Source organism: Aulonocara stuartgranti (assembly GCF_965226115.1).
Source record: "Aulonocara stuartgranti genome assembly, chromosome: 15".
Classification (NCBI taxonomy): domain Eukaryota; kingdom Metazoa; phylum Chordata; class Actinopteri; order Cichliformes; family Cichlidae; genus Aulonocara; species Aulonocara stuartgranti.
In genome coordinates, this window is record NC_138951.1 from 37,236,511 (window position 1) to 37,250,000 (window position 13,490).

Genomic DNA, 13,490 nt, shown 5'->3' on the forward strand with positions numbered 1-13,490 from the left:
CTCAGTATATCTTGCAATTAGGGGCCTTGTTAATAGAAAGTGGTGTGGCGGTATATTGCATGCATCTTCTGCAGATTACACACAGATCACACAGACATTACCAGAGGGTTGTCTCCCCCTTACATCCCTCCACCCGGACACCATCACTTGTCATGCATGTTTAGCCCAGTTCATTGACATGCAACAGGATCCCCTGCTCCAGAAATGCACAAAAAAATTGAAATATTCCCTTGTGGAATGACAGCATGTTTCAATTTCATGTGGGTGATTGCTGTAGTATCGCTTTCTGGTTTTGCATGACCACGTCTATAGGCCAATGACTGCCAATGTCATGATAATTTCACAAATAAAACCCTAATTCACTTGTTGTTAAACAACAATGTTAACATTAGTAGCTGTATCATTAGATTATGAACAGCAGTTTAAATATATGGAAGCTGATTTAACATTTACAAATGTTAAATCCGACACAGCTCAACTAAACAATATCTAAGCTGCTAGTGATGAACACCTGTTTGACCCTTTTATTTCTGCACGTCTTTTGTTTTAGTTAGATGTGCATATGTAAATCTGTCAAAATGAATTACGATTAAAATTTCCTTGATTGCAGAGTGTGTAAAATGAATTGAAATGCGATTACAGCTTTTCATAATGTCAAGTTATGATATCCTTGCACCTTGCATACAGGCCGTTTGTAATTACTGTTTATTTTTCCACTTATAAGACAAACTTAAATAGCTCAAGTGTGTGTCTGGTGTCCCTGTTTTGACTTAGTTTTTCTTTGGGGACACCAAATCTACTTCAGGAAGAAGAAGAAGAATCCATTGATATCAAATTGATAATTGCCACAACCAAATCACAGATCCTGGAGGAGAGGTGTGCATGCATGTGTCTCTGTGACAGAGAGGTATTTGGCCTCTGAACGGCAGCTTGTGTTCAACGTCTCGCTGATGCAAAGTGATGTGTGCTAATTCTACATCTGCTTTAACCAAACAGGGCTCAAAAGTTCAGCCAAGTCCCCCCCCAAAAAATCACTTCCTCACAAGTTACCTTCCCTTCCTCTCTCTGTGTGCATGAATTAAAGTGTATTTCCCTTGTATCAGTTTTGAAGAGATTTGGAAGTGATAGATGAATAACTGGATAAGTCTTTGGGGTTTGGTGTGTGCTTGTGCGTGCACGTGTGTTTGTGCAAACTGAGACTTGGCTCGTTGGTTTGGATGTTTAGAGCATGTGTGGCCCTGAAATGTGTCCTGTCATGTGGGCTTAAGCTTTGAGGAGTTGATTGTAGCCTCGCAGTGTAAATACCCAAACAAACAGCCAGCGGTCAGTTTGCCATGTATTTACATTCCTCTTCCTCTCTCCAACTCGGTTTCTCTCACTCATGCTCTTGCATCTGATTTGTTAACTGGCATTCATCTTTCTTCTGCTCCGCCTCTGTGTGACCTGCTCCGCTTCCGTGGTGTCGCTTTTCTATGTAAAAAATCTCTTAGAAATTCTTAGGCCATTTGAAACACTTAAACAACTGCATTTCCTGAACTTGTATTACATCCTGACATTTTGTTATTTATCACACCCAATAAGAGAAACCCCGAGATGAAATATTGAACCCATTTGGTTGTTCTTAAGTGGCTTTAAGCGCAACTGTTTATGCATATTTGCCCAACCGCTACCGAGCGTTCCAAGCTTTACAAATTTGTTTTCCACAGCTGTTCTGCATAACAAATCCACGCTATCATGCGCAGGCGAAAGTCTGGTGGAGAGAATCTATTCATAATTCAAAGAAACAACACGGCACAAGCTGTGGCGTTGTCAGATATAACAAATTGAGGAGGAAAAGAGTTGAATTTGTATCTGCTTATGGAGGTTGACTACATTATACATACTGCAGGAGCCGCTGAGTGTGGGGTAATAGGATATATGATGGATGGCCAAGCTGCACCGGCTCCCATTCCTCTGGGTTATTCATCTATTTATCTGCTTATTTATTTATTCCTTCACCCAGAGAGACCCTCACAAACCTAAGATTTGCTTAAGGTGCATAATAGTTCAAAAAAGGAACACTGGTCAGTATGGAAATGGGTTTGAGTTCTTGAAGTCCTCTGTTGGTCTTGTGTCAGCTGCACTGATGTTCACTGGGCCAGCAGTTTGTTGGGTTTTATTGCCTCTTTCGAGTACACTAAACTACAAAGACGTTTCGCTGGAAACTTTTTCCAAACCACAAATTAAACTCATATCGCGCACACTGAAACACCCATGCAAACTTGTCCAGTCGAATTTCAACACAGCCAAATCTTTATGTCTTGAAGGATTGCTGCATGCAGATGCTTTAGTTGTTAGGAATGAGTCACGTGTAACTCTTTTGCTGTTGAATCCCCTGAAAGCATTTTCACATCTTTGGCTGCTCAGCAATCCCACGATGTGTAAATGTGTAATATTATATTTTAGTTTATGATGTCAAAGAGTATAATAGTTCAATTAAACCTAAATGAGATCAATCAAACCGAGACACCTGAAAAAAATATTAGATTTATTTAATTCAGTGGCAATCAGCTTTCCAACATGAAACCAAATCTTCAGGGATTCCCGTGACATAGAGTCAGCACCCGCCACATTTAATCGTCAGCTAAATGCCCTTTATGTTTAACCCTGTCACTGCTCCACTATCAAGGGTGTCATTCAAGGTCCTGCATTTGGCCAGGCGTAGGTCACCTCCCCTGGGTCAGGCTGTTTTGTAGGTTACCTCTACCCCCTCCCAGCAAAGAGGGTACACTGTGCTCTAGTAAGTGTGTATTTCATAAAGCAGAGCCACAATATGTAGTTTCTTCTATGCAAAATCAACCTAGTGACCTATCCAGGGTATATTCTGCCTCTCACCCAAAGTCAGCTGGGTCCCTGAATTGCAAACATAGTTGAGAAAATCGATGGGTGAATGGATTTCCATACTTTCTCTTTTTACATGCACATTTTAATGTATGTTTACACACATTACACATCACACAAACCAATCTTTTCTGAAAGTATCTTAGCATAGTGCTAAAGCATTTACCACTACTTCCATCGTGCTCCTTCGCCACCTCCCTCAGAACATTTTTCCATCATCCCAATCTAAACCGCCAATGGCAACGACATAGCTGCTAGCTTACGACAAAGCAAAGTGGGGAAAAGGGAGAGAGGAAGGCAGTAAGGAGGTGGGGGTGGGGAGGTTAGGCCGTAGATCAGGGCAGGGAGGATGGCGGCGAGACCAGGAGGTGACAGGGGAATAACATCCCTTTCTCCTCAATCGACAGGGACCATAACTCCTGCCTCTCCAGGGACAGATTGAGAAAGGCAATAGCCCTAGGGGCTGTGAAGCACGGATGCTTAGGAGAATTGAAAGTTAAAAGAAAAACGCAGTTTGCCGAGCCACTGCCACTGATTGAGCCAACAGCAACACTCGTAGCTAGTGGAATTTTGTCTCATTTCTTCTCATTTTAGAGCTACAATAGAAAGGCCCAGTAGCATACCATTTATACTGATTCTCAAACGACAGGTCCCCGGGGTTATTGTTGAGCATTGCACAATTTTTAGACCATGTTCTTCTTAACTAGCTGGTAGTATGAGCATGTCTTGCTTTTGCAGTGCCGTGAAATGCTTTTGGATTGGAAAGTCAAGAAGATGACATGAAAGTGTCTATATAGAGTTGCACTTCATCCTTTTACTTCTTTACTTCTAGTTTTGCAGTGATCTTGTGAACTTGGTCATTGTTGCGACACACAAAAATAACATTTAACAGACTAAACCTAACCCTGTAAAATCATTTTCAAGTGTAGCCACATGATAGATATGCTGACATACTTGCTGTACTAATTACATACTAATTATATTAGACATGGACTAAGTCAATGACATGCCAGTTCTAGTGTGCCCTAAACCTGCAATCTTTCTACTGACCTACAGGAGGCATACACACAGACTTTATTCAATCCCACACAGGGGAAATTCACTGGTTATAGCAGCACAAGGGACAGGAAGAAAAAGTGAAGCAGAAATACATTAGACAAATTAAAATAGAAAAAATAAATAATACGCATAGTACAAGAAAAGTTTTTAAAACAGCTGAATTTGAACTGTAGAGGATCAAATTTTCAGGGCAGCTAAATAAAGGTGCTGACCTAGTGCATTACAGTTTCTTTGTTTGGTTTAGCTTTTACACAAAAGCAATAAAAAGCGACAAAAAGAAGACTGGAAATGTGTAAAAACTGTAGGGAAGTGTACTGTATGCCTTGCTGTGTTAAACATAGCGACTAGCCAGTTATGCTGTTTAACTCAATCAGCAAATAAATCACATCATCATATAATAGATTATAGACTATAGATTATATATATATATATATATATATATATATATATATATATATATATAGTTGTTTTACGTACATCTTATCTCCTTTTATAGCTTTCTGCACCTTTAAAAAAAATCTCTGTGTCTCAGTTTTGTGTCTTTCTTTTCTGTGGTCCTTCATCCAACTTCTCTCCTCCACAATCATGCTGCCATCTTTGGGTTTGGAGCAGCTGGACAGCAGAGGGAGGCAAGGACGTAGCAGCTTTTATAGCTGGATCAATTTTACAGTGGCTTACCGAATAGCTTTTAATGCTGTCCTTTATTTTCAGTTGTAAGCCTCAGAGTGTCTGCTGCTCCAGAGGGTGCGAGAGAGAGAGGGAGAGAGAGACAATAAATTTTAATACATTGTCTCTGGAAAATTACACATGTTTAATCATTGATTTTTATTGGCTCATCATGATAACATTATCCCAGTGGGTGAGAGTGGGCTCATAAAAGAAAAGTGACTGAATTAGTTATGACATTTTAAAGACTACATTTGAGAAAATTAACCACAGGCATAACCCTTTTTTTTGGTCTAATACACTGTTTATGGATTGGTGTGGTAACAGTTATATCCATCGACAGTTTGCCATTCAAACCAATTTGTAACCATTTAAATCTTACACTTCTGTGAACTGGAACCTAGCTGCTCTGATCTTTAATCTGCCCTTACGTCACCTCTTCTGTTTGGGAATTCATCATTGAATGGAAATTAAATCTGTAAAGAAGGACATGAAAATGATTTGGAGCAAAGACCAATGGTGTCACCATCAGTTTGAGATTAAGTCTACAGCAAAGACCGACTGATAAGAGCCATTTGGCCTATTTTTATCCTTTACAGAGACTTGAAAATGTTCCCATTAATAACCGAAATTTAGTTCTATTAAGTTTGTGCAAAGTTTGTATAAATACAAAGACATATAGAGTTTATTTCTTCCTTGCATTGCACCTGCTCTTTAGTTGTCCTATATTTTTTTTAGCACCCTTGTAGGGTGAACCCTTTTTTTCTGCTCTTCTTTTCATCTTTTGTGTGTCCTAGTTTTGTGTGTATGGTTATTTATCTATTGATAAATTTGACTGTTAACCAGATGAAATTAGAACAAAAAAGCAATGCATGCTATTTATACCTGATGTAATGAAGCTCCTGACGTACCCGCACTATTATTATAATCTTTGCTTTGGTCTGCCTTTAGCGCTGTCACATTCTCTGTGATTTCACCTCAGTGACTACAGTATAGTGCAAGAAAGGTGAAATTTAAGTGTGTGCACCAAGATTTATCGACTGCATATAAAAAAGATATCAGGGTCATTAAGTCCAACTGTACTGCCATCAAGCTGATGAAAACTGGCAAACACATACTCTTCATAATGCCTGCGGTGTGTGCTTGTGTGTGTATAAGAGATGTGATAAGGTAGATTGACTTCTAATATAAATGGTAGAGGTGTCTACTGACACCCGTATAGCAGTGCCCTTTGTGTCCCTGTCTGGCAACCTTATTCTGTGCTTGTGTGTGTAGGGATACTAGTTCTCTTGTGTGTGCAGCCATTAAAGATTTGTATATCCTTGTGTGTCTTTGTTTGTTTCTTTATTTGTTACTTGGTACTTTTAGATACTATTGTTTGAGATGCACAAGAGAGTAACTTTGGATAAGTTAGAGGTGAATTGAGGGAGCAAATGTGTGGACATGTGTATCCACAAATTTCTTCATGCATGTTTGTTTGCTTCGCTGACACACACACGCTCACACATATATACACACGCACACACACCACATAAAACACACAGGTTAGCCCTCCTCTACACCGGCACCTGCTCCGCTGAAGGTGAAAGAAGTGCTCACTTGAGCTCATTGAAAAGTAGATGTGACAGTAAATTTTTCAGGCCCTTGTGAGATGGGAGATCTTGTTATAGCATTCAGGATGGGGGTCAGGGCAGTGGCTGCTTGATGATTGAGGAAAAGAGAAGTAAATTCATTCTGCTTCGGGCACTTTGTCAAGTGCCAGTAGCTTACCGTTGAGAGCCACTCACCCATCACCGTGTTACGGCCCCAGAGGTCACATCCACCGCCATAAATCTGCCTCGCCTCCTCGCCTGCTAAACCTATTGCCTTACCCTGGCTGAGCACGAGTAGGGAGAGAGGCTGCAGCTGGTGCTACTGCTGCTCATAGTCACTCAAATGAAAAAAAAAAGGCAGAAGGGAGGATATAGATTCTTCTTTTGATGCTGCTGATGGTGTAAGAGCAGGACACTGGGTGTGCTGTGTAACAGCACGCGAGAGATGTGTCCATCGGGACGAACGGTTCTGTTGTGTGCATTCATGTTTGAAAGGATGGAAGTATGACTATAGATGTTTCTAAAGAGGGCTAAGGAGGGCTCACATGTTTTATTTGTGTGTTTAGAGTTGGGTTGAGATTTGTGCCCAGTCTTCACTGGGACGGGAAAATGTACCAGAAAAGTTGGCACTTTGAAGATGCAGAGTCAGCTCTTTTGAAACAACTGTGAAAGGAATAACTGAAGTTTGTAATCAGTTATTCTAATTCTGCAGCTGATTTACTCTTCCTGCATGTCAACATCAGAAACTTGATACACCTGAGCTCAATCAGCTCATCATGCCTCCCCTCCCTGGAGTGAACTGGTTCTGAATTGTTGTTGTTGTCATGTGCAGGATGCCAGTGAAAAGCTGCGTCCGTGCGTGTGTTAAGACAACAACGGGAACTAAAAGGAAAATGCTGAAAAGTGTTGAAACATGGTCAGGTTCGTCATGCCTCTTCTATAGTGGTGCCAACCTCCACTTCCACCACCAGCTCACTCACCTGCTCAGCCTGAAACCGGAGGTCGGGGCACACGAGGGACCTGCTCTGCCTGAGACGGAGGTCGCCACCTTCAAAATAGCTCAAGAACAGGGCATAGAGAGCTTTATGCATCCGAGCCTTACATCACCAAGCACAGTGCAAAGCATTGCATGCAGTGATGTAAAGCACGCTGCCACTGGACTCTAGAGACAGTGGAGACGTGTTCTCTGGAGAGGAATCACACCTGCAATACAATGAACCCATCTGGGTTTGGTGGTTACCAGCTGCATGGTAGTTTTCAGACTACGTTGTGCTAACTGTAAAGTTTGGTGAGGGAGGACTATGGAGTAGGGTTGAACAGGGTTTTTTTTGGCAATTTAATGCTCCCAGCTTTGTGGGAAGATTTTGGGGATAGTCCCTTCCTGTTTCAACATGACTGTGCACCACTTTACAAAGCAAGGTCCATATAGACATGGATGAGTGAGTCTGGTGTGGAATAACTTGACTGGCCTGCCCAGAGCCTTGACCTCAACCTGATGGAACACTGAGTGAGGACTGCGAGCCAGGCCTTCTCATCCAACATCAGTGCCTGACCTCACAAATGTGTTTCTTGAAGAATGGTCAAAAATTCCCATAAACACAGTCCTGAACTTTGTGAAAAGCCTTCCCAGAAGAGCTGAAGCTATTACAACTGCCAATGGTGGGCTGACATCATATTAAAACCTAAGGATTATGTCACTCAAGTCAGGCGAGCAAATACTTTTGGCAGTATACTGTATATGACTTCTTCTCTCCATGAAAGAGCTTTAACCTGCATTTCTGGGTGGCACAGAAAACCTTGCTCACAGTCAATGATTTCTGGAAGTGTTTCTGAGCCTATGCAGTGATTTTCATGGCAGAGTCATGCCTGTTTTTAACGTAGTGCTTGATGAGGACCTGAAGACCACAGGCATCCAGCATGGATTTTTGTCGTTGTCTTTTGCGCACAGAGATTTCTTCAAATTTTTTGAATCTTTTGATGATATTATTTACTGAAGATGAAATATTTAAAGTCTTCCCAGCTTAATTTTTTCTGAGATTGTTCCACAATTTGTAGATGCAGTGTTTTTTGCAGAATTGACTCTACCTGTCCAAGACACTATTTTCATAACTAGTCATGTTACTGACCTGTTGCCAGTTAACCTGATTAACCTGAGCTTTCTTTTAGTGCCATTTCCTTTTACAGCCTTCTTTTGTCCCTATTCCAACTGTTCTGAGACATGTTGCTGCCATGAAATTCATTCATTCATTTTGCATTAAATTGTAAAATGCATCAGTTTAAACATTTGATATGTTTTCTGTGTCCTGTTGTTAATGAAATATGGATTTGTGAGACTTGCAAGTCATTGCAGTCTTTTTTTATTTACATTCCACACAGCATCTGTCATTTGGCAGGCTTGGGATTTTTGGTTGTTTTTTTTTATTTTCCAAAAGAGCTTCGTCATACTATAATTGGGAGAGAAGAAGAAATGCATGCCTTGTATGTTCAACATGGTAATAAGTCACTCAACTAAAAAATTCCAAGCACGTGGGTTATAATAGTACCACACATTTATCAAATGACACATTTTTTTCTTTTTGGACAACCTAAGAAATGTCAATAGATGAAACGGCTGAAAACCAAGGTATGTATGTTGTTTGTCCTTTTTTGCTTACTGGCCAGATCCCTAAAGGTTGCATTTCTCCTGCTTCTCCAAAATTGGTTCCAAGTCCACGTATGAAGACTTGATCCTAATGGTTGAAAGCCTTCAGACCTCTCTATTTCGTTTCTGGAAAATATCCCTTGTGAAGCCAGTATTAACTGGTGAAGGTAACTTTAGTTTAAGAATCATGAACCAAGGCTAATTCTTTTTAATATATGCCAACTGTACTTTGAACTACCAAAACTATTACTTTTGTTATATGGACATGCTTGTCCATATATGTACAGAGTGTGTGTGATTGCTTCTTTCTGAACTTTGTCATTGTACACCATAATTACACCTGCCCCAACTCTGTGTCCGTATGCATTCTTCTGCCCATGTATATTTGTGTATGTGTGTGCACTCATCTTCCAAGCTTGTTATATGTAACCGACAGCCTGCTTTCAATATAACCTCTTATTAGATGGTGATTATCCTGCCTGCATCTGGCTTTTTTCAGCAGTTGACTGAAAGTTGGAAAGGCCAGGGGCATACTGGGTGGAAAGGAGTGAAAGCTTCCTGTACCTGGCCCTGGTTCACAGCTGTCTTTTGGAATGTAATTTTTTATTATTATTTTTTTACAATAGCTTTAATGCAACTTGGTAATAATAATAACTGTAGTTTAGCAACCGTCTTACATAATTGTGCTATCCTGGTTGAATCTTTATATTTATATAATCACCAGCAATGTTAGGAAGGTTACATTTGAGAGGTAAGTGAATAGTTAGGGGTGGGTGATATAGCCTCAAGATTATGTCACAATACTTATGTTTTTTGGGATAGTGATAAATATAAAATGAAGATTTTACCAGGGAGTGCAGCTTGTTGGATGACAGCATTAACAGCACTTTATATATACATCTAGTCATACCGTTTCCTTGGTTTTCTTGTTTAATTAAAAAGAAGACATCTGCTTAACACTTGGTTACTTGGGATGTGTCTTGGGCCGAGCTTCTTAAAATTTTGCTTAAAGCTCTGCTTTTCCACCGTTTCCACCCCATCAATAATTTCTATCCATCATTTAATCTGCGTATCGTATGGTAGCAACTACAGTAACTTGTGGGCAGCACATCAACTGCTATTAATATCTTCTCATTGTATGACTTCATACCTTGGCTGTAGTCAACAGTGTATTTTTGCTTCAAGTGTTTGTTGCATTTCCAACTTTAGCGAGAACACTTTTCTTGCATATTTTGCAGCGCTTTGTCAGAGGTGTGGACTCTAGTTGCCAAACCATTTCCTTACTATTGAAATGCCGTTTAAGGCACTAAATCATGGTAAGAGGCTTAGACATGTATGGGCTTGCACTAGGAAACATAAATGCATTGCATTGCTATATCACTGATAGCATAAGACCATTTTTTCACACAAAAAAATTATACTGGTATTCTTGCAGATGGGATGATATGACACCACTTGGTAGTAGATCAGAAATTGCTAGCTAATACAAAATTAATAAGTAAATAATAATTGGTAAATGTAAAGCAACTCAGCTTGCTGGATGCACAAATATAGAGTTTGCTCTAACAATGTGGGCAAGAATAAACTATCTTTATATACTAATAGTGATGACGCTGCCCTGTAGGGTTTGAGCATTTCAGTCTTGACATAATTTTCACAGCTGGAAATTAAGCTTTACACCTTGATGTAATGTTAGAGCCAATTTTGTGATTTAGCAGCTAAATATTGTAGAATCAGTCAGTTTCCTGACAAATATTGCCATTCAAAGAGATGGTTATTCATGTTGGAGCAATCGTCTGAACTCTGGTTGGTCATGTAGTATACAGTGGGTTGGTTTGTAGTCGTACAAACGCATATAAGACAACCAATAAAAAAATAACTTTTAAATTTAGATTACAAACTGCCGTGGGTTCTTCTTGAAATCAAACTATGGTGTTACCCTGACATCTGTCTCAGTGGCTTTTCTTTTTGTCAGACAGAGAATTAAAAACTGTTATATTGTGACTCGGTAGTGTTTATCACTTTATAGCTGGAAGTATATAGTTGGATTCAACCCTTTTACATCACCAACATTTGGATTATGATCTGAATTTTGATTGAATATTTTTTCCTAATGACAGAGTAATAGATAGCACTTACATTTTATTTGTTTATTTAATTACATAACTTTGTATCTATAGCTTCTATATCTACTGCATCCAAAACCACAGCTAATAAGTGTCACATTTGGATCCCTTCCATAGCCTGTCCTGTGTTTGTGGTGAAATGATAACGGAGATGCTATAACATGCAAATTGCTACATGTCAGTCTGCAAGCTACTTTATAAAGCAAAACACAGCCAAAATAGGAGGGAAAGAAATGGACAGTACACAGTGTAGCAGGATCCCGAGGGCCTGGCTGGGATCTTTGTAAGAGCCCAAACATCAGCTGTTCTCCAATGGGCTTTCAAAGAGCCATAACAGAGGAACACAATAGACTGGACAGATGGTCCCAAACAAACTGCACCGGGTTTGATGCTATTGAAAGCTGTTTACCTCATGCCAGACGCCAGCAAGTGCAGAGGATGCATTGTGTGATCATTTCTGGATGGCTGAATGTGTGCTTCTGTGTGTTTGAGTACCAGCTTCTGCTGCTTCTATAAACCCCCTGGTCTGTTTTAACCACCAAATGACTACTCATAGCTGGTAAGATGTGAGAGTGTGTGCACTTTTGTCATAATTAGGCTACAATCAAAGAAAAGACATGATTATTAAATGCAAACCATGAGTGATTTTCACTCAGTGGCTGCCAGCCAAGTCTCTGGGCCATGACAAACCTTTGGCTGATAACCAATAACCACACAAACGTTAAACAGACCCCCCCTTAACCTCTTTCTCTGTTTCTCCCTGCCTCCCATGCTCTCCTCCCTCATCTCCCCTTCATCTGCTTTCCTAAAGAGCAGTGCTGACACCTCAGAATGATGAACTCCTTCAGTGCTCTGACCTTTCTCCTTCGGACTAGTCACCCACCCTCCTGCCCTCTACCATGTAGATGAGACAGAGACAGATGAAGATATTTTGTAATGTGTGTGCATGTCTGGGGTTAGTGGGGATGGTGGGCGGGAGTGTCAAGCAGTGACACAGTTAAATTAGTTTTGCTGTTGGTGGATGGTGGCCGTTCCACCTTCAGATCAGCAGTCAACCAGGGAGATTAATCCTGACACTGGGGGCCTGTTGAAGAGCGGTTATGACAGGCCCTGAACCAGAAGAGCGAGGCAGACAGGTAGACAGACAGAAAGGGCAGATGGGTTCATGACTATGATAAAACCGACCAAGATTGTGTCCATATATCTGTGTGTAACTTTAATGCTTAACATACAGATTGTCAGATAGCCGGGGACATAAAAATGTAAAAGTCGAGTTTCTGCACTATGACATGTACAAATAATTAGTAGGTAGCAAAAATCCTACGATTGACTTATTAAAAAATGTCTACTATGTCTGCTGGTGCTGCTTCAGACAGTTTCCCTAGCAGATTTAACAAAGATTTAATTTTTATTATAGGCTAATCAAAAGAAATCAAGCATGATACCCAGTCGTGATTCTGATTTAAGGCGTGTTTATTAATTTGCAGATTATTAGCTAGCTATTAACTAGCCATGCAGCATTTTATATTGTATTTAAATTAAATTACTAGTGTAAATTAACGTCACTTTTGACTAAATTAAAATACAGTGGCTAATTGATCTGGAATAGGGTGACTGATTCTTCAAATTGCTGTTAGCAGTATTAGCACAAAAATACACATCTGTAATAAAAAAAAAGAGAACAAACCAATTATTGTTCTGCCTCAAAGTAATACATTTAGATGAGCTGTTGCATTTTTATAATTTACATTTTATTAGTTTCATGGTTACTGTAGTGTTATAAGTATATGGTTAGTAAAGATTTGAGACTGGAGCTAAATTCTGGAGCACATTTTACACCCAAAGGATGGCACTGCAAATCTTTTCGATCCATAGTGATATCAAGGTGTCATGTTAATTATTGATACTCCATTGAATTCAGGTATTGTGAACATGTGAACCGTCCTTGAACAGTTACTATATCTTCTCATCACTCTCATCCCATGTAATAAAGGCCAAATGAGGATATCAGATACATATGCATATGTATCTGATATCCACATGCATAAATTTAAGTGAATGAGTGACAGAAGTTAGTAAGTATAGTATCATTAGCCTTGTCTACCCATTTTTCTCTTTCTTTCTGTTTTAATTGACTCCAGTTTGTAATCCTGTCCCTTTAGGCCATCCTTTGTATTTCTGTCTTGTTTCCTTCTATAATTGGTTGAGATAAGTGCATCTTACAGGCCACGTAGATGGAAGAAATCCCTGGATTATTCATACTCTGTTAAGGGTTCACATGAACACTAAAACAACTTTGTGTTGTTTATTTTAATAATTTTGCTCAGGTTTTGCCATTTATTGTAACTGATACCTGCAGATAGTTTGTGAGATAAAAGGCAAAGAAAAATAAAACTTAGTTGCTTAAAGCACATGTGTATTCAGTTACTTTTCAGTAATGGGAAACACTGTTGGCAGACCTAACTTAATGAGTCTGTTTGTGTCTTTATGTCTTCAGTTGAGGTGTCCATTCCTTGTGTACCAGAG

The 13,490-nt window shown here is 39.7% G+C and overlaps 1 protein-coding gene and 1 long non-coding RNA gene across 4 annotated transcripts in view; one reads left to right on the forward strand and one right to left on the reverse strand.

Annotated features, from left to right (window-relative positions):
• LOC309688742 (adhesion G protein-coupled receptor D2) overlaps positions 1-13,490 on the forward strand; it is a gene marked incomplete at its 3' end in the record, with an annotated part of 94,513 nt that overhangs the window by 56,534 nt on the left and 24,489 nt on the right. For both annotated transcript variants that reach the window (XM_082504679.1, XM_082504680.1), the window contains exon 24: positions 13,462-13,490. This exon is cut by the window's right edge and continues 48 nt beyond it. In XM_082504679.1, coding sequence (XP_082360805.1) covers positions 13,462-13,490 — 29 coding nt within the window. The remainder of the gene's footprint in view (positions 1-13,461) is intronic.
• LOC309688744 overlaps positions 4,523-13,490 on the reverse strand; it is a 25,205-nt gene continuing 16,237 nt past the window's right edge. For both annotated transcript variants that reach the window (XR_014271154.1, XR_014271155.1), the window contains one exon: positions 4,523-4,671. This is a non-coding gene — a long non-coding RNA (uncharacterized lncRNA). The remainder of the gene's footprint in view (positions 4,672-13,490) is intronic.